The sequence below is a fragment of the Trichomycterus rosablanca genome, chromosome 13, assembly GCF_030014385.1.
Source record: "Trichomycterus rosablanca isolate fTriRos1 chromosome 13, fTriRos1.hap1, whole genome shotgun sequence".
NCBI lineage: Eukaryota > Metazoa > Chordata > Actinopteri > Siluriformes > Trichomycteridae > Trichomycterus > Trichomycterus rosablanca.
The window spans coordinates 29,585,639-29,608,735 of NC_086000.1; the positions used below are offsets into that span (position 1 = coordinate 29,585,639).

Consider the following 23,097-nt stretch of genomic DNA (forward strand, 5'->3'; position numbering starts at 1 on the left):
GTTCTTTTCTTTACAAATGGTTTTCTTTTTTTTGTTGTGGTTTTCATTATGATTCTGAATTCTACCAGTAAATAGGGTGTTTTAGATAGATTGTTTTCCTTGTTATTATTTAATTATTTTAAGTATTATAATGTTACATCCCCTGTCACCCCTAGATCGCTACAGGTCATAACAGGGCCAAATTGTAATGGCTAGATGACTGGGTCAGAGCATCTCCAAAACTGCAGCTCTTGTGGGGTGTTCCCGGTCTGCAGTGGTCAGTATCTATCAAAAGTGGTCCAAGGAAGGAACAGTGGTAAACCGGCGACAGGGTCATGGGCGGCCAAGGTTAATTGATGCACATGGGGAGTGAAGGCTGGCCCGTGTGGTCCGATGCAACAGACGAGCTACTGTAGCTCAAATTGCTGAAGAAGTTAATGCTGGTTCTGATAGAAAGGTGTCAGAATACACAGTGCATCACAGTTTGTTGCATATGGGACTGCATAGCTGCAGACCAGTCAGGGTGCCCATGCTGACCCCTGTCCAACCGCCAAAAGCGCCAACAATGGGCACATGAGCTTCGGAAATGGACCACGGAGCAATGGTAGAAGGTGGCCTGGTCTGATGAATCACGTTTTCTTTTAGATCGCGTGGATGGCCGGGTGCATGTGCGTCGCTTACCTGGGGAACACATGGCACCAGGATGCACTATGGGAAGAAGGCAAGCCGGCAGAGGTAGTGTGATGCTTTGGGCAATGTTCTGCTGGGAAACCTTGGGTCCTGCCATCCATGTGGATGTTACTTTGACACGTACCACCTACCTTTCATGGAAACACTATTCCCTGATGGCTGTGGCCTCTTTTAGCAGGATAATGCGCCCTGCCACAAAGCAAAAATGCTTCAGGAATGGTTTGAGGAGCACAACAACGAGTTTGAGGTGTTGACTTGGCCTCCAAATTTCCAAGATCTCAATGCAATTGAGATGTGCTGGACAAACAAGTCCAATCCATGGAGGTCCCACCTCACAACTTACAGGAGTTAAAGGATCTGCTGCTAACACCTTGGTGCCAGATACCACAGCACACCTTCAGGGGTCTAGTGGAGTCCATGCTTCTGAGCAATTGGGGTTGCTCTTTATAAACCTTTAATGTGGAATTCCTGACAGATCCATCAAACTCAATTAATTTAAAGCTCATTTATGGTTGACAACACCAGCTAGGTAAAAGCTCATCAAGCTAAATGTTTCTATATTTGACATAACATCTCAATAGAATGTGTTAATCTGCATATGCTGAAATACAGTACATGCAAACAGTAAAGAAACCTTTAAGATTACTTTTAAGATATCCAGTGGTCATTTTATAATTAGAAATTGCCAGGTTAATATAATACATATTATTCACTCATTTGCAGTAATGCACAGAATTAAAAAGTACTTGGCGTGGGAAGTGTGGGTTTGCTGGGATTGCAGAAAGGTTACGAACCCCTGCCCACTAACTGCCTGTTTGGTAGAGTTCTGTATTTTAAATAGAATATCACGTTTTAATCATGTCTCTTAGTTCTGTTAGTAAAATTGCAGCAGTACATACCCAGCTCAGGGACTGTCCTGGTCATCTTCTTACTTCTGTGACCTAGATACATTGAAAAACCAATTAGAGCTGTAGTATGGTTACAATTAGAGCTGTTCTGATAATACACACGCACGCACGCACGCACACACACACACACACACACACACAGACTAACCTACTGAGTTTGTGGAGTTTATACATATATTGGATAAATACAGTATATTTTGGATAGTTGCATCATTCATTCATTCACTGTCTGTTCCACCACCGCTTTATAATGGTTAGGGTTGTGAGTCCAGTTCATTGAGTTAAAGGAAGGAAACACTCTGGACAGGTCACCAGTCCATTACAGGACAGACACACACACACACACACACACACACACACACACTGATAAACCTGCAGAGTTTGTGGAGTTTATACGTACAGCTCTTTGGACTTGGATAGATATATTTTGGATAGTTGCATCATTCATTCATTCATTGTCTGTTCCAACACCACTTTATAATGGTTAGGGTTGTGAGTCCAGTTTATTGAGTTAAAGGGAGGAAACACTCTGGACAGGTCACCAGTCCATTACAGGACAGACACACACACACACACACACGGATAAACCTGCAGAGTTTGTGGAGTTTATACGTACAGCCCTTTGGGCTATCCCACCCCCTCTCTGACACGTGGGCAGCATGCCATATGCATCTTATCACCTACACTTTGACGAGTGCAGTGCAGCTCAGCGTTGTGTCCGGAGAGACACACCCTGACAGCACTCTTTTCTTATCTCTGTGCAGGCGCCATCAATCAGCCAGCAGAGGTCGTAATAGCACCAGTTATGAGAGAGAGACCCCATCCGGCTTAGTCCCGCCTATTTCTGAACAACAGGCCAATCGTTGTTCATGTGGCTGCTCAGCCTTAGCCGGCAGGCAGAGCTCAGATTCGATACGATGTATTGGAGATCCCAGCTCTGGCAACCTGTAGACTTTCATCCACTGTTTTAGTGTCTAGCCTCTGTGCTCATTGTAGACGCCTTTAGCGGTGGATCGGAATTAACTTGGAAACTTTTAATGGACTGTGTGTGTGTATACCTGATAAAGCTTGTGTGTGACACCCATCCAGCTGTCAGGCTTGGTGTTATCCAGGTAGTAGAACCTTCCATGTGTTGATATTTTGTGGTAAATAGTTTAGACAGCAGATTGCTTGGCCTTGGCCGTGTTTTGAAAGTGCAGGCACCCCGCGGTGTCGATCTTTACACATCTCTGTCCTGCCAACCAGTCCTATTGTGCTAGCGGTGCTGCCGGTCTGTTCTGAGTGATCAGTAATGGAAAGAAATCACTAACCCCCGTTTGTGAATTACACAGTGGGAAACAGAAAGTGATGGAGTAGATTTAGGAAATAGTGCGTTTGCTATAAGATTTCTGTGGCCTGGGTTTAGCAGGGGTGAGGAAGAGTCCACGGTCAGCCACTTCTTTCGAAAAGGTCTTTTCTTGGATAATTCCAGGTCAGGATCCAGGTCCACGAACATTTAGTCTTCTGATTTCTTCAGCTCTCAACAGACATCCAGGACTTCCTGTGTCAGATATATATTTACTACTCTACAAGGTACAAGCATAAACTTAGGTAATACTGAGTGTGTAACAGGGACGGTGTGGTGGCTAATATTGTTTTTTCTTTTATTTCAGGCTTATACACCAATCAGCCACATTAAAACCACCTCCTTGTTTCTACACACATTGTCCATTTTATCAGCTCCACTTACCTTATAGTAGCACTTTGCAGTTCTACAATTACTGACTGTAGTCCATCTGTTTTTCGGCATGCTTTGTTAGCCCCCTTTCATGCTGTTCTTCAATGGTCAGGACCCCCACAGGACCAGCACAGAGCAGGTATTATTTGGGTGGTGGATAATTCTCAGCACTGCAGTGACACTGACATGGTACTGGTGTGTTAGTGTGTGTTGTGCTGGTATGAGTGGATCAGACACAGCAGCACTGCTGATGTTTTTAAACACCTCACTGTCACTGCTGGACTGAGAATAGTTCAGCCCCGTCTGCAGCGTCCTGTGACCACTGATGAAGGCTCTGACTTTACATCTACAAGGTGGACCAACTAGGTAGGAGTGTCTCAAAGAGTGGACAGTGAGTGGACTCCAGCAGCGCTGCTGTGTCTGATCCACTCATACCAGCACAACACACACTAACACACCACCACCATGTCAGTGTCACTGCAGTGCTGAGAATGACCCACCACCCAAAAAATACCTGCTCTGTAGTGGTCCTGGGAGAGTCCTGACCATTGAAGAACAGTATGAAAGGGGGCTAACAAAGCATGCAGAGAAACAAATGGACTACAGTTAGTAATTGTAGAACTACAAAGTGCTCCTATATGGTAAGTGGAGCTGATAAAATTGACAATGTGTGTGGAAACAAGGAGGTGGTTTAAATGTTATGGCTGATGTGTATATATTAGGGCTGTCGAAGTTAACGCGATAATAACGCATTAACGCGACCTCAATTTAACGCGATTAAAAAAATTAGTGCCATTAACGCAAATTCTAGTTCATGTTGACACTTGACTGGTAGAACAAACGTTTTAATGTCGGACTTGCCACCGTTTTTCATTTGCGGTTTGTTAACATAATGTAACCGATCGTGGTAGTGATGCACTTGCATAATAAAGAAATAAATACACGCTATATTCACAAGTTGTCGGGAGCAGAACACTTTATTACACTTAATTAACTTCTTCTTCTGTACCGAATACCGGAAAGCTGAGTCGAGCACGTTAGTTCATGAACTATGGAAGCCCCAAAGGGTCAAAACGTCAAAACACACTCACTTCGTGTAGAAACGTCCATCAAACCATCGTCACGATACAACCACAGACAAGTCTGATACAATAACTACGCCTTATCCCACCTAAAGCACCGCTGATCTACAATGTTTGCTGATGGAGAAATTCTAACCTACAATCTGACATTTACTGCCTAGTATGTGAGTGAATAAACTCCCTTACAGTTTTCTCTTGTCCCAGCAGTTTTTAACATCAGTACATTTAGCATAAAATGTGTTCACCATTTTAATTGTAACATTTCACTTAAAAATCCTTGTTTTCTATAACATTTACACAGATTTTTTTTAATGCGATTAATCGCGATTAACTATATGAAATTCTGAGATTAATCGCGATTAAAAATTTTAATCGTTTGACAGCCCTAGTATATATATATTTTGTATGTCAAATAAAGGCATTTTATTCTACACATTTGTAAGGAACATGCTGTTTACATGTTCTGGCTACAGATACACGTGCAAAGAAAGAAAGCCAATCAAGCAAATAAACAGTAATTGTGCATTAAACTGTATAGGTATTTACTACAGAAAGATACAATGCTAGCAACGTTTTGCCTAATGCATTCAGTGAAAATGTATATCATATTAATGAACAACAATCAAGGCTAACAGGATGACTCTAACCGCTACACAAAAGCAATTGTTGGTAAAGAATAGGTTGTCCATGTCTGTCAGTAAAGTGAACATAATGGTGCACTGTGTGAAAGATGTAAGATAAGTAACTCGTCTCGGCTTTAAACTGCACAATGAACACAATCTGATTATCAGAGTGTTTTGACGTTCACGCTGTAACAGATGAAAACTGATTTGCATTCATATTCAGGTGCATAAATTTGTGAGATCTCTTTTTTTGCTGTAACAAGCCTGACTGGGGTCATGGAGGGCATAATGACAACCTGACACATTAAATTGTGTGCCAGGAGCACAGAAAGTACAAAAATATGCCTGGCAAAGGGCAACATGAATGGAAGTCAGAGCACAGTATTAAATATAGGGCTTGCAAGTCTGACGAGGTTGTAGACAGTCATTTTGGCAGTATAGTTATCACCGCACAGCTGGTCATAGAGGTACGGTTCAGTGCTTTAGTGCCTCCATTATTGCTAATTTTCGGGGAGAAAAAACGGAATTGGAAGCTGTAGTCATCAACAAAGCCATGATTGTATGAAAGTGCTTATGTGCTTCAAATCATCAGTGCCAATCACTATCATTACCTGGCTCGTCGACGACGTCAGCACATTTTAGACCTTACACCAGAAGTGTACTGACTGCAGAAGAAATATTATAGTCTGGAGATATAGTGGTCAAACTTTAATAACACTGTGGTCAAAATTATGAAGGATCAATGTAGAATGATGTTTCAACACTGTGTTGTTTAGAAATGACAGATGTGCAATACAGTGGTACCTTAAAACTCATCGTCAGTTGGTTCTGGGACTGGCATTGAGTTTCAAGGTATTTTTTCCCATAAGGATGTATGGGAAAGCTGTTAATGCGTTCCATGGTCCTGTGGACTTGCATATATTTTAGGCTAATGTAAAATAATGGGGTTGTTTTTGACACCTATACACTGAAAATAACACAAATATGATATAAAAACACTGAAATAAAAAGCTGATTATTAAAATTTCTCAGAACCCCGAGCTGTAACACAAGTTTAAAAGTGAAACACCGCTCAGCCTTAGAATCTTGTGTAATGAGTAACTACCGTCTCTGTCATGAATGTAACCAAAGTGTAAAACATGACGTTAAATGCTAATAAACAAACAAACAAATTATTTATTCCCTAAATTATCAGTGTTTGGGGGAAAAGACTATACATATATAAACATTAGAGAAAATCTAATAACACTGATAAATTTGAAATGGTTTTTAAAAAATAATAAATTAATTGATAAAATAACTGAACCTAAAATAGGCTACCAAAGACTTCTCAAGGCCGCAACTGCCAAAAATAATGTATTATTATTATTATTATAATAATTATTATTATTATTAACATGATGTTAAAATCCTAATAAACAAACAATTATTATTATTATTATTATTATTATTATTATTATTATGTCATAATATTAATTATTAGCTTAGTATTTTTTTTATTATTTCAATAATTTCCGTCTGGATAAATAAAGTATCATCTATCTGTCTGTCTGTCTGTCTGTCTATCTATCTATCAATCGTCTGTATGACTATGTTTCTGAATTAATTTATATATTTGTGGTACAAACATGAAAAATATTTGTGCTGTTATTTACATTTACATTTTCTGCATTTAGCAGTCGCCTTTATCCAAAGTGATTTACATTACAGTTAAAGTATACAGTCTGAGCAACTGAGGTTTAAGGGCCTTGCTCACGGGCCCAACAGCAGCAACCTGGCTGTGGTGGGGCTTGCACCAGGAACCCTCTTTACTAGTCCAGTACCTTAACCACTAGGCTATATTACATAATTAGATACAGTATATCTAACTATGTGTATTAAATACAAATAAAGTGTTTGAATAGATTCATGTATTGAACAGTTGATGAACACATTTGGTTTTAATGTCCAGAACTAGTTACAACCTTTAAATGGATAAGTAAACAGAAGCATAAACAGACGTATCCTTCCACCTCACAAATTCAGCTTAGTAACCAAACAAAGCACAACCCATCTGTATCACGCCAAGATGATTAAGCAAATTTAAGACACTTGATAAACCCCACACCTCAGAAAGTCCATGTTCGGGAACAAAATGGTCCTATTATGTAACTGCCAAGCATCCGTTTCAAAGTACACATGTAATGTGTGTTCAGAGCATGCTGAGTCCACCAGAATAATGATCAGCAATGATGAGAATCATAATGAAAAATGATATCAGAGGCAGTACCTATTACCATGCTCCTGGGAGACTTTTATTTAGAGTCAAAAGAATTCCAGCAGGTCACAATATTAATCACATTAAAAGGGTAAATGGAGGTGCTGCAGCTCAGCATGGTGTCAAAGAGTGAAAGGAAGATTGTTCATCAGCTCTAATGAACACACTCTATTCATATAGGACTTTATTAATCTAGTAATTAGTCTGCAATTAATCTTGTATATTCATTTACCAGGTAATGAATGTGTACAGTGGCAGATTGCTATAATCTCAGAGTGTATCTTATTTAACCCAGCACAGTAAGCAGAAATCATTTACCTATATTATTTATAATTACACATTATTAAGAGATGTAATAAATGTATGCCAACGTCTTCAACGTACCCATAGTTCTGATTCATATTGTAATCAAGCAAAAATGTGTTGTGTCATCTTTTAAAAGTGTAATGTAGTGTTTTGGTAAAAGATTGCTGCTTTCTGTAATGGAGTAAGTATTTTATTTATTTATTTATTTATTTATTTATTTATTTATTTATTTATTTATTTATTTATTTATTTATTTATTTATTTATTTATTTATTTATTATTATTTATTTATTTTATTCTTTCTTTCTTTTTTCTTTCTTTCTTTTAATTTCTTTATTTTTTTTCTTTATTTTTTTCCTTCTTTCTGTTTTTTTTCTTTGTTTTTTTTCTTTTTTTTCTTTCTTTCTTTCTTTTTTTTTCTTTCTGTTTCTTTCTTTGTTTTTTCTTTCTTTCTTCATTTCTTTCTTTATTTTCTCTCTCTATTTTTTCTTTCTTTTCTGTTTCTTTCTTTCTGTTTCTTTCTTTGATTTTTTCTTTCTTACTTAATTTCTTTCTTTCTTTATTTTTTTTCTCTTTATTTCTTTCTTTTTTTTCTTTCTTTTCTCTTTCTTTCTTCTTGTTTTCTTTCTTTCTTTTTTTCTTTCTTTCTTTTCACTTTCTTTCTTTTTTTTTTCTGTCTGCATAGTTCTTTCTTTCTGTCATGTTCTTTATTTCTATCTGCCATGTTCTTTTTTTCTTTCTGTCGTGTTCTTTCTGTCTGTCATGTGTTCTTTCTGTCTGTCATGTTCTTTCTTTTTCTTTTTTTCTGTCTGCATAGTTCTTTCTTTCTGTCATGTTCTTTCTCTCTTTCTATCATGTTCTTTCTTTTTTTCTTTTTTTCTGTCTGCATAGTTCTTACTTTCTTTCTTTCTTTCTTTCCCTTTTTTTGTCTGCATAGTTCTTTCTTTTTTTTCTTTTTTTTCCGTCTGCATAGTTCTTTCTTTAATTTTCTTTTTTTTTCTGTCTGCATAGTCCTTTCTTTCTTTCTTTCTTTCTTTCTTTCTTTCTTTCTTTCTTTCTTTCTTTCTTTCTTTCTTTCTTTCTTTCTTTCTTTCTTTCTGTCTTTTTCTTTTCTTTCTTTCTTTCTTCCTTCCTTCCTTCCTTCCTTCCTTCCTTCCTTCCTTCCTTCCTTCCTTCCTTCCTTCTGTTTTTTTGTTCTTTTTTCTGTATGCATTGTTCCTTCTTTCTTAAATAGTGGGTTAATGTTTCTATAGATAACAACAGACACTAGAATTAGAACTACTATTAGAAATATGGCAGTAATTAAATGTCTTGTTTAATGTGGTGCCTAGCTGCATAAGCCCTGCAATATGTGAATGTGCCATCATTTCATTGTTTATATCAAATTACTCGTTGTATAGAACACATGTTATTTTCTGGCGTATTGAATGAGGAGTAATTAAAACAAACTGCTGTAAAACTTCATGTATCATCATTAGGATGGCAGTTCTACATACTGAGCTGTCATACTCTAATGACTTCTATGAGACTGAGCATATACCACAACACCACTGGGACAGTGGTAGCCTAGTAGTAGATCTTTGGGCTATCACTTGAAAGGCTGAGAGTTCATTTCCCAGCCCTGCCTTGCAGCTACTGTTGGGTCCTTGAGCAAGGCCCTTAACCCTTTTGGCTCCAAGGGCATCGTATTTTTACACCTGTATATGTATATATGACAAATGAATGCATTCTATTCTGTTCTGTTCTGTTCTGTTCTGTTCTGTTCTGTTCTGTTCTATTCTATTCTACCACACTTCACAAGTACACAAATACATTCATCAAAACAGCTTCAACACTTTAGTACAGATTTAAATGCATTAAGGAGAAATGGTACAAATTATTCTAACACTTATTGCTTTAACTGTCCTTTTATTAATGATGGTGGTGACTGCCACCCCTAATACACTACATGGACAAAAGTGTGAGACTCTCCTCAATTTTAAGCCACAACAGCAGCTAACAGGTGTAATCAATTAATTATATAAGAATAACTATGTGGTTAAGACCCTATCCAGTTCCAGCATGACTGTGCTCCTATGCACAAAGCAAGAAACCCTCAGTGACCTGCACAGAGCCCTGACCTCAGCCCCACTGAACAGCTTTGGAATGAACTAAATTCTATTTCAAAATCAAACAGTATTACAATAGAGTGACCTCTATGTGATCTTTTCATCTATAACAACCACTTCTCTGAGAAGGCTTCTCACAAGACTTTTAAATATGCCACCGGGAGGAACCCCGAATGCCCCACCTGGGAATCGAACCCAGGACCTACTCGCTGTAAGGTTTATTTATTTATTTATTTATTTATTTATTTATTTATTTATTTATTTATTTATTTATTTATTTATTTATTTATTTATTTATTTATTTATTTATTTATTTATTTATTTATTATTTACCATGAAGTTGCATAGAACCAAATAAACTATTTTGACAGTACTGAAACATTACCTGAGGTAATATATATATATACAGTGCCTTGCAAAAGTATTCAGCCCCCTTGAACTTTTCAACCTTTTGCCAAATTTCAGGCTTCAAACATAACGATATGAAATTGTAATTTTTTGTGAAGAATCAACAACAAGTGGGACACAATCGTGAAGTAGAACGAAATTTATTGGATATTTTAAACTTTTTTTAGAAATAAAAAACTAAAAAGTGGGGCGTGCAATATTATTCAGCCCCTTTACTTTCAGTGCAGCAAACTCACTCCAGAAGTTCAGTGAGGATCTCTGAATGATCCAATGTTGACCTAAATGACTGATGGTGATAAATAGAATCCACCTGTGTGTAATCAAGTCTCCGTATAAATGCACCTGCTCTGTGATAGTCTCAGAGTTCTGTTTAAAGCACAGAGAGCATCATGAAGACCAAGAAACACACCAGGCAGGTCCGAGATACTGTTGTGGAGAAGTTTAAAGCCGGATTTGGATACAAAAAGATTTCCCAAGCTTTAAACATCTCAAGGAGCACTGTGCAAGCGATCATATTGAAATGGAAGGAGTATCAGACCACTGCAAATCTACCAAGACCCGGCCGTCCCTCTAAACTTTCAGCTCAAACAAGGAGAAGACTGATCAGAGATGCAGCCAAGAGGCCCATGATCACTCTGAATGAACTGCAGAGATCTACAGCTGAGGTGGGAGACTCTGTCCATAGGACACAATCAGTCGTACACTGCACAAATCTGGCCTTTATGGAAGAGTGGCAAGAAGAAAGCCATTTCTCAAAGATATCTATAAAAAGTCACCTGGGAGACACACCAAACATGTGGAAGAAGGTGCTCTGGTCAGATGAAACCAAAATCGAACTTTTTGGCCACAATGCAAAACGTTATGTTTGGCGTAAAAGCAACACAGCTCATCACCCTGAACACACCATCCCCACTGTCAAACATGGTGGTGGCAGCATCATGGTTTGGGCCTGCTTTTCTTCAGCAGGGACAGGGAAGACGGTTAAAATTGATGGGAAGATGGATGGAGCCAAATACAGGACCATTCTGGAAGAAAACCTGTTGCAGTCTGCAAAAGACCTGAGACTGGGACGGAGATTTATCTTCCAACAAGACAATGAACCAAAACATAAAGCAAAATCTACAATGGAATGGTTCACAAATAAACGTATCCAGGTGTTAGAATGGCCAAGTCAAAGTCCAGACCTGAATCCCATCGAGAATCTGTGGAAAGAGCTGAAAACTGCTGTTCACAAACGCTCTCCATCCAACCTCACTGAGCTCGAGCTGTTTTGCAAGGAAGAATGGGCAAAAATTTCAGTATCTCGATGTGCAAAACTGATAGAGACATACCCCAAGCGACTTGCAGCTGTAATCGCAGCAAAAGGTGGCGCTACAAAGTATTAACGCAAGGGGGCCGAATAATATTGCACGCCCCACTTTTCAGTTTTTTATTTCTAAAAAAAGTTTAAAATATCCAATAAATTTCGTTCCACTTCACGATTGTGTCCCACTTGTTGTTGATTCTTCACAAAAAATTACAATTTCATATCGTTATGTTTGAAGCCTGAAATGTGGCAAAAGGTTGAAAAGTTCAAGGGGGCTGAATACTTTTGCAAGGCACTGTATATATACATTACATACATTACAAAAAATATTAAACCATTACGTAAATTACAAAACAAATTAACATAACATAAATAAAAAAAATACAAAAATTATTAATATATATTAATATATATTAATATTAAAACATTACATAAATTCCAAAATAATTAAAAACATTACATAAATTACACAAAATTTTAAAAACATTACATAAATTATAAAAAAAACATGTTAAAAACCTTACATAAATTACAAACAAATATGAAAAACATTAAATAAATTTAAAAAATCTATATTAAAACATTACATAAATAAAAAAATATATATTAAAACCATATATACGTTACAAAAAATTACATACATTACATAAATCTACAAATTTACAAAAATAGTTACTGAGTAAATAAGTGAGGGGAAAAGTATACTTTTCCCCTCACTTATTTACTCAGTAGCTACACTTGTCATTGGTCCTGCCCCCCTTAATTACTTAAGAATCTTGTACTTATTGTAGGTCTTTGTATTCATTGTACTGTTTTTATTTGCACTGTGTATTGTATTGTCTTGCACTTGTGTTTTGTGTTGCACCCTGGTCCTGGAGGAACGTTGTGTCTTTTCAATATGTACTTGTATACAGCTGAAATGACGATAAAAGCCACTTGACTTGACTTGATATTGTATCAGATGGTATTTACATTATGCAGTTTTTGACTAAAACACTTGGCTTTTAATGTTGCACCAATGTAAGAGCGAGTTGTTAGCCATTGACACTGAACATTTACATTTTTATTGCTACGTTAGCCATCCACAATAATTTTTATAGTACAATATATGCTGAGAAAAAAATATATAAATTGTATTGCACAAGGGTTAATGCAGAAGTTACAATAATCTCAGAAACATTCTTTCCCAACCTGCCGGGCTTCTGTACGAAGGTGAAAATGCATTAAAAATAAGCTTTCGGTTAGTGAATATCATTTCACATCCCTGAACAGATCAGTCAGGAATCAGGAATCTGAAACTAGGCAGAGCTTCTTCATATTGCAACAACAGGGGCTTCAGAGCAGCAGCTCAGCATCTGTGATGACAGGCTCAGACGAATGTCACACGCCCGAAATGAAGACACTCACAGATCTGCGGAGCGACAGTGGTATTGCCGAGACTGAAACGGGGTTGGTTTTCAGTCAAACGTTCGGTCGCTGGTTTCAATTCAAACGGATCAATTTAAAGTGCAGTCGCTTTGCATAAAATCTGTCTGCATGTCTGTGTTTATGCTGTAGAACGACAGGCTGAGGACGACATTTTGTCACTCCTCAGGTTTAATTCACGATGAGTGACTCTGATGTCGGGGCGAATCCTGCGCCAGGATTAGAAGCATGCTAACAAGTGAGCAAAAACAAACCCGCCAGGTGAACATGTGAGAAGCGGGTGGTGAAAGAAAGAAGGGAGGGAGGCTGAAGGAAGGAGGGAGGCTGAAGGAGGGAGGGAGTAATGAACGGGAAAGTAAAATGATTGGTTTGTTGCCTTGGGGCACGAAGAAATCTATTCAATTTGTTTAATAAAATTAGCCTGAACATTGACTACATTATGACTGGTTTGTTTGGCTTAGAAGCCAGACCACTCAGTAGCTCTCTGAGTTTACGTTCGTATCACTGTCAGTCCGCTCACATCCAGCGTGCTAGGATCCAGCTGGATTTGAGGTTTACGGCATGTGTGACACTATGGGGGACTGTGAAAATGATCCTAAAACAGCAGAGGGGACTGGCTTGGTGTCAGAGGACCAAGCTTTACCCTCATCTAGCTCCCCGGAGAGGAATGAGCTTACCCAAGAAGAAGGGCACCCTAGGCTTGTCCTGACCCCAAACGGCCCCCATTGGGCTCTTCGCCACCCATGCTGCCTGTTCTTGATGCTGATTCTGCTGGTTCTGTCTTTTCTTGGCAGCTGGGCAGTGGTGCATCTTAACCTCGGTGCTAGAGAGAAACCATTCAGGATCTCCTCGAGTTTTGACCAGCCGGGCGAGCTAGAGATGGCCACTTATAACCCACTCTTCATCACCAACTGCACCATGGGTAAGTTTAAGCCGTTAATGCTTATTAAATATTTAATATTGTATGTTTGTTTTTTGTTTTTTTTAAGTCTTTTAGTTACATTCATTGTCATGCCAAGCAACAAACAGAAGTAAAATAATACATATATTTCTATAATACATATTTTCTTACTGTGCTTTGTTGAGCAGAGTTGTAAAATGACAGTAAAATAGAAAAAAATAGTAAAAAATTAAATATTGAAAAATTAAAAACAGCAGGTTAATTATTAATTTTATTCAAGAAAAAAAATAGTTAAAGTACGTTTCATAAAATATTATTGTAAACTTTTATAAATATTGTTATAAACTTGAAATGTTATTTTCTGTTTTCTAAAAAAAATTACAGCTTACATTTAAAGCACTGGTGTTTTAAATTAATTTGAATTTTTATTTATTTATTTATTTATTTATTTATTTATTTATTTATTTATTTATTTATTTATTTATTTATTTATTATTTGTTCTAAAATAAATTAACAGCTAACATTTAAAGCACTGGTATTTTATTATTATTATTATTATTTTTATTATTATTATTATTATTATTTTTTTTTTTTTTTTTTTTTTTTTTTTTTTGGTTAAACATTTTTGGTTTTTATGTGACCTTGCGAATTCAATTCTTAAACCTGTTATGTAATGTACATAGGGCCTTCATAACACATACATAAACTTTACATGCAGTAATCAGTTTCCATGTTAATATGTTCATTTAAAATGAGATTGTTGGGGCGTTCGGGTGACACAGCTATAAAACATGGTAGCACACAAGAGCTGACATCTTATATTCATGAGTTTGAATCCTAGCTCTCTGTTCTGTCCCATCTCCCAGAACTCTGATACAATATCTACAACGTATTTAACACTAATCTGTATGATGAAGTTGCAGCCCTAAAATAAATAGATGCATTTTCAATTAAAAAAAAAACAATTAAATAATAATAATAATAATAATAATAGTTAACACTAATCTGCTAGATAAAGTTGCCACCTCAAAAAAGAAGAATAAAATAAATAAATAAATAAATAAATAAATAAATTATTATTATTAATAATGTAATAATAATAATAATAATAATAATAATAATTAATAATAATAATTATTATTATTATTATTATTATTAATAATAATAATAATTATTATAATTATAATTATAATTATAATAATTAATAATAATAAACACTAATCTGCTAGATGAAATTACAGCCCCAAAATAAACAGATGCATTTTTAATATAATAATAATACATAAATAATAATAGAACAATATTCTGGGATGTTCTAAAGGTTTGTAGAACCTTTATGCAAATGGGATTTTTTTGCATATAAGCATTAAACCAGCACTAACATCACTTTTCTAGCATCAAAACCATCTATCACTTTGATAGATATCACACAGATGTAGTGAAAATATAAAATATATTTATCTAATAACCAAACACCCAAATCACCTCTGAAAACATAATGAAAAGGTAACTATCCCATTGGTTGCTTGATGAACCACCAAATGTAATTGAAAAGCCATGGAGCTTAATTACAGCAAAACACCCTTTAGAGATCTAGAGCCTCCATGAAGGCTGGTGTTCATGATTTCCTTAATATGAAAGAGACTTGGCAAAATGGGATTTACTGAAGGGCAGCAAAGAGGAAACCTCTGCTAACCAAGAGAAACACCAGTTCTCCTCTGACATTAAGATAAAAAAGCTCCTAAATTCTGGCCAAACCTTTAGGATATGAATATACACAAAATAAAATTTAAATTGATAACAATGTACTTACTAAAATGACTCAAAATAATATATTATAAAACGGATAGTTCCGGTCCTAAAATCTGATTGGCTGAGCTGCGTTCGAAGCCATTGTAAAATCCCCGATATATGCACACCTATGACGACCTTACATTATTCCATATTAAAAAAGAAAAAAAACAAACTTGGTTGAACACTATTTGAAGTCATGTACTATACAGGAAAATGTCCAGATTAATATAAACAGTAATCCTAATCATTAAGCGGGTGTTTTGTCCAAGAAATAGTGTAATAGTGTTTGTGGAGGAATGTTTATTGCGAATCAGAATTAGAATCAGCTTTATTCGCCAAGTATGTTATACACACAAGGAATTTGTTTCCGGCTGTTGTTAGCTCTCTACAATTTACAAACAATACAATATACAGACAAGACTATATGTAGACAATGTACAAATTTACATGTTCAGCATAATTTGCATATGTACAGAAAATATAAAAATAGCATAAGATAAATAGTAAAGTAAGGTAAGATGCAGTTACAGTATTATACAGCATGTACAGTAGTGTTCAAAAAAATAGCAGTGGTTTTAAAAAAGTGAATAAAGCACAAAATCATTCTAATAACTTTTATTTCCATGAATGCAAATGCACTGAAAATACTACACTTTCAATTCTAAATCAAAACATTAACAAAATATGACCAACCTGTGCAACATTTGCCACCCTCCTACATTAAATAAGGGCCAAAATTGACACCCGTTCTTCTGCAGAATGAATGACTTCACCAATTGAACTCCTTACTGCTATTATTTTGAACAACCCCCTTTCAATCAATGCTTCGATTACTCAGAATGAGCGGCATGCACGTCCTAATTGTTGGGTTTGTTTTGTTTTCATTACTCTACTACACTTTCAAGTAAAATTGTTTGCTATGTAGAAATAGCATTTCTACTAAAAACAGTGATTTATCAGGTCAATGGTGTTGGACTGCTATTTTTTTGAACACCACTGTATAAAGTGCAATGTGGCATGTAAACAACAGTTCAGTTTTAGTTATTAATGAGTTTGATGGCATTTGGAAAAAAACTGTTACAGTGTCTGTTTGATTTAGTGTGCAGGGCTCTGTAGCGCCTGCCAGAGGGTAGGAGGTAAAAAAGTTCGTGTCCAGGGTGTGAGGAGTCTGTGATAATTTTTTCTGCCCGGTTTCTGATCCTTGTTTTGTATAAGTCCTGGAGGGTGGGCAAAGTAGCACCAATGATTTTTGCCGCTCTATCCACCACCCTTTGCAATCTGTATCTGTCCTGTTTTGTGGCTGAACCGAACCACACTGTGATGGATGTGCACAGGACAGATTCAATGACTGCGGTGTAGAACTGTTTCAACAGCTCCTGGGGCAGACCGTGTTTCCTCAGTTGACGCATAAAGTACATCCTTTTCTGGGCCTTTTTGAGGATGGAGTTGGTGTTGTTCTCCCACTTTAGGTCATTGGAAATAGTAGTTCCCATGTTATGTTCGCCCTCATGTTTGCCCTCATGTTGCCTAGCAACACTGTTAACTGACTACCTGATTTTGCGGAAGAATGCTTTTTGTAAATGTTTTTGTAAATAAAAACATTTATAAATTGAACATTGTTGTATTTTATTATATTTTATGTTGACCGCCGTTTTATAAAAGCAATAAGCCACTCGAGACCGTGCGTTACTGCTATGATTTTATCACGGGGAAAGACGTTTTAGGCCCTCCACTTTGCATCGTGCCAAAACATCCTTCCCCGTGATAAAATCACAGTAACGCACGGTCTCTCGTGGCTTATTGCTTTAATATAAAACAATATAAAATAAATAAATAAATAACTAAAATAAATAGTAGTAATAATAATAATAATAATAATAATAATAATAATAATAATCAATAAAAATATTATTATTAATTATTTTTATATTATTATCATTATTATTATTATTATTATTATTATTATTATTCATTAAAAACAAGTCAGCATAAGAGATGAGATATGAACTGTTTACAAAGTTTTACCGTTGCACCACCTGAGCAACCAGAGAACTTGTTTTTAGAATTGATATGCATTTCTTCATGCGGCAGTTGACTGTGTTAATTAATAAAATGTCTAAATATTTACTGTGAAGTACAAATACCTCAAACTGTAACAAAGGCTTTTTACATCATAGCTTTACACCTCAGACAGCTCAGCATTGACCAAAACAACACTAATCGTCAATTAGTGCTGCTTTTCAAAAGGTGATTGTTCCATCGTCATTTCACATAATACAAAACTGTCAGTGATCCAGTTCACTCGTGTAGATGAGACCAGGACAGACAGGAAAAGTGTTTTTTTAAGTTGAATAAAGCAGATAACAGGACTAGCTAAATTACTCCTGTCTCTTCTCAACCATAGTCTTTGTGAGAGCCTTCACTGGCCATTATCTCATGTGAGCTGACACTTCTAAATCCACTAGCTCTTTTTAAAAGACTGAACCCTTTTCTTAGGGATAAAAATTGCATAAAGGCAGCAACACAAATGGAAACTGCTGTTTTTATTGATAATACATCTTACCTAATAATCACCAAAGAGAAGTCTTTTAGAGCGTAAAAGCTGTGTTTGAATGTCAGATTGAATGTGGATTTAGAAAGCGACGTCAACACTGCAGGAATGTTGATGCGCTAAAGCAGAGTAAGCACTGTGCTTATTGTTACATTGCAGAGAGACTGTGCTCAGATTTTGAGTAGTAGTTATAAGTTTAATAATCAGTTTCCGTGTTAATATGTTCATTTACATTGAGACTGTTGAAGCATTTGAGTGACACAGCGGTAAATTTTATATTCATGAGTTTGACTCCTAGCTCTGCTGTCGGCAGGCTGGGCGCCTATATGAACAATAATTGGCTCATCCGATAGTGGGAATGCTGGAGGGGATTCCTCATAACTGCTGCTGTTATGACCTCCGCTGGCTGATTGATGGTGCTTGCACATAGACAGAGGATAATAAAGATATATAGAGATTAATGTGTGCAATATGGATTCCCATATGAACCTTCTCAAGGCATGTAAAAAGAGCCATTCGGGTACTGCACACATGTTGGGGAGGACTGACAGACCAAATACCCCTGTTGAGCAAGCCGAGGGCGACAGTGGCAAAGAAAAAACTCTCTTAAAATTACAGGGAGATGAACCAGACTCAGCAGGGACCCATCCTTCTTGGGTGGCCTGGAAAATAATTTAAATTAATTAGATTTACACAAATCATACATACATATAATTAGCAAAATAATAATAATAATAATAATAATAATAATAATAACAAAACAACAACAAAACAACAATAATAATAATAATAATAATAATAATAATAATAATATAAATACATAAAAGCAATTTATAAACTATATTCTAGATACTGTGGTGCATAATGTAAATTAACAGACTCTTATGATTATAAAGTTATTGAATTGAATGTTGGTGTAACAAGCTTAATTAAAGCGTAATTTAATTAATTTATTTTATTTATTATTTAGTTATTTAAAGATTTATTCTTATTATTATTCTTATTATTATTCTTATTATTATTATTATTATATAATTATTATTATTATTATTAATATTATTATTTATTTATTTATTTTTAAAGATAAAAATTAAAGTGTAATTAAAAATAACACAGTGGTTAAACATATTAATAGATAATCAGCATAGCATTAATGTTTATGAACACATTTTTAAATCTTTAATAAATATTACAAATAAAATGTTTTTATGAATTGTGTTTATTTAATTAATTTATTTAATAATTAATTATTAATATTATTAATTATTATTATTATTTACTTATTAATTTTCATTTATTTATTTTTAAGATATAATTTAAAGCATAATTAAAAATAACAGCAGTTAGTTAAATAAAAATGTATTTATAAAATTTAAATAAAATGTATTTATTTAATTTATTTGTTATGTCTTTTTTAAAGATTTATTATTATTATTATTATTATTAATTTATTAATTCATTGATTTAATAATTTATTAATGTATTTATTATATACATTAAAGCCTATTTAAAAATAACCCAGCAGTTATACATAGTAATAGATAATTAGCATAGCATTAATGTTTATGAACACATTTTAAATCTTTAAAACATATTACAAATAAAATAAATAAATAATTTTATTTGGTACTATGAAATATGCACCACTGATTAAAGACTAGTGAAGGATAAACACACATTGCTCATGACTAAAATCTTTATTTGTACACCTACAATAACTGTAATAACAATTACAGGGTTTGTGTTCCTAATAAAGAGGCCATCCTGAAACCACTCTGCTTGGTATCACTGTGGTCTCTGCCACCCCGTCATTTGTTATTTTCAAATAGCTGGAGACCAGATTTCACAAACATTTATAGTCAGTTGAAATGTATTACATTAATAAACAAACAACAAAACAGTGTCACGCGGATTTCATGCACAGCTTAACTAATTTAATATAACCAAATACTGTGTGACTGTATAATGATTTAGCATATAAAAGTGTGCCCTTACATGTTCTGCTGCTTTATAAGATTATCCGGTTATCTGGTTGAAAGGGTATTCGGTTGTAAGGATGAGTGTGCATGATTGAACATGCAGACGATGTATTTGTGTAGCTCGCTTGATGTAAATCTAGCATAACTGCCTGATAGCACTTCCTCATTTACTGTCTGACATCTCTAGCTCACCATGCAGGTTAAATGTATATAAAGAGAGAAAGAAAAAGAGAGAGACCCCATTTGTAGAAAAGTCAAGGTTTTTAGTAAAATACAGATATAAAAAAACATTTAAAAAATCTGTGGGTTTTCCTAGGTGGTATAGTGTGATATTCCGCTTGGCTGGGTGCCTCTTAGCGGGCACAATTGGCAAAATTGCTCACTAAAGTGTGCTGGGTTGGAAAAGACCGGACTAGTCAAAGGATGGGGTCTTTGACGTGGCGTAGGGACCCTGGACAGTAGCCCAAGGCTCCTGTACAGAAGTAAAAGAACACAGGCGGGTTCGTATGGGGATCCGTATCGCACACAGAGTCATGCACCAATCTCTATTATCCCTCGTCTCACTGTGAAGGTGCCATCGATCAGCCAGCAGAGGTCGTAATTGCAGCAGTTATGAGGTGGCTTTATCAGATGGTATTCCCACCCTCAGATGAGCCAATCATTGTCTGTATAGGTGCCTGGCCTGTCAGTAGCAGAGCTCGTGAGTTTGAAATGTCAGCACCGGTGTGGTAGCATGTTTTACCGCTGTGCCATCCAAGCATCATCATGATTTTAGGTTTTTGAAAATAAAATGTAAATATGAAACAAAATTACAAATAAATCAATAAATAACAAGTAAACAATTTGTAACACATACATTTATTTATTTATGGAGCTCTAACACACACATTACCATTGTAAAATGGAACTATTCCACTTGTTTAGCCAAATTTGCCAAGTAAACACTGTCGGGTTTGATTTAAGTCACCCTAAAGTTTGTACAGGAACTCGAAAGAGAAGCATGGGTGTCAAGTTTCTTTTGGGTATTGGTATGTTTTGTTTAATGTAATCTGAAATTATTGTTCAACAGCCTATCATTCATTCATTCATTTATTCATTTATTTATTTATTTATTTATAACAGAGTATGTACTTTTAAGTCTCTTTCTTTAATAAATACACAAAACACTCCAAACCCTAATAATAATATACAATTACAAAAATAAATAAACAAATAAATAAAATAATATTGTTTATTATTAATAATAATAATAATAATAATAATAATAATAATGAAAACATACTTTAATTAGTTAAATAAAAAATAAAATAAAAACAAATAATATAAGAAGGCTAGTAAATATAATTTTAAATACCTCACAAGACATGGGTAGAATGTGTTTTTATTTATTTATTTATTTATTTATTTATTTATTTATTTGATTGATTGATTGATTTATTGATTGATTGATTGATTGATTGATTGATAACAGAGTATGTACCTTTAAGTCTCTTTCTTTAATAAATACACAAAACACTCCAAACACTAATAATAATATACAATTACAAAAATAAATAAATAAATAAAATAATATTGTTTATTATTAATAATAATAATAATAATAATAATAATAAAAATTAAAACATACTTTAATTAGTTAAATAAAAAATAAAATAAAAACAAATAATATATAAAGGCTAGTAAATATAATTTTAAATACCTCACAAGACATGGGTAGAATGTATTTATTTATTTATTTATTTGTTTATTTATTTGTTTATTTATTTACATTTTTTTTTACTATAACAGAGTATGTACCTTTAATATGTCTCTTATTTTAATACACAAAACATCTCCAAACACAAAAAATAATATACAATTACAAAAATAAATGAATAAATAAATAAATAAAATAATAATGTTTAATAATAATGTTTAATAATAATAATAATAATAATAATAATAAAAACGTACATTAATTAGTTAAATAAAAATAAAATAAAAACAAATAATATAATATATTAAGGCTAGTAAATATAATTTTAAATACCTCACAAGACATGGGTAAAATTTATTTATTTATTTATTTATTTATTTATTTATTTATTTATTTATTTATTTATTTATTTATTTATCATTAGCAAGGCTTACTAGTTAGTGTAGCCAGTGTATATTTAGGTCAGTGCCAAGATAAGCTACATAATTTATTTATATTATTTTTACTATTACAGAGTATGTACCTTTAAATCTCTTTCTTTAATAAATATTACAAAGTTGCCGCAAGTGTGTGAACAAGTAACCATGAACTTGTCAACCCCTCCTTAGTTACTTAAGCTAAAAATTAATGCACAGCATTAACAATAAAACTGCAAATTGCTTTTGGCAGACCACAGGGAACAACATGTCATGACAATGTGGCAGCAGGCCGCTCCCTAATTGTTCCAGGGATTTGAAGCTCAACCCGTTTCATCTATCTGACCAGTCAAATCCCCAAGTGTCCCTTCAGACAGGGTGTACTTCCCTACAGCACGTCATGTACCTTTATTCATTCTACATGTCCTGCGTGCTGTCCTTTACACTTGCTCGCTTGTCATAACAGATATTAGCAGACTGACATGCTTTATTCCTCAAGCACCTGTCACCTGAGCTCAGATTACATGCCACCCTGCATGTGTTTGATGGACTGGCTTTCAGAACTAATTCGGCAGGGGGTTGTGATGGGAAAGACGAGACAGGTGTCAGATCTGCCGTTTTCCACTTTTAGTGAAATCAATAGGTTGGACTGATCTATGCTAAGGACAAGTAATTGTTCATTTATTATTTATTTTATTCATCGTCTTATGATTTTTATTTGATTAATAAGTGTTGCATCCATAAGAAATGACACATATATTAAGACATAAATATAACACAAACTACAGTCACCCTTAACATTGATTTTTTATTTATAATAAATAAACGAATAAATAAATTAAATTGTATATTTATTTAGTATAGCAAAATTATTAGTAAATAATAATAATAATAATAATAATAATAATAATAATAATAAACTATGACATAAAGGGGTGCACAAAACTGCT

General features: G+C 34.5%; 1 protein-coding gene across 1 annotated transcript in view; it reads left to right on the forward strand.

Moving 5' to 3' along the window:
- alk (ALK receptor tyrosine kinase) overlaps positions 1-23,097 on the forward strand; it is a 711,395-nt gene that overhangs the window by 526,886 nt on the left and 161,412 nt on the right. The window contains exon 6 of the mRNA XM_063006743.1: positions 13,604-13,731. Coding sequence (XP_062862813.1) covers positions 13,604-13,731 — 128 coding nt within the window. The remainder of the gene's footprint in view (positions 1-13,603; positions 13,732-23,097) is intronic.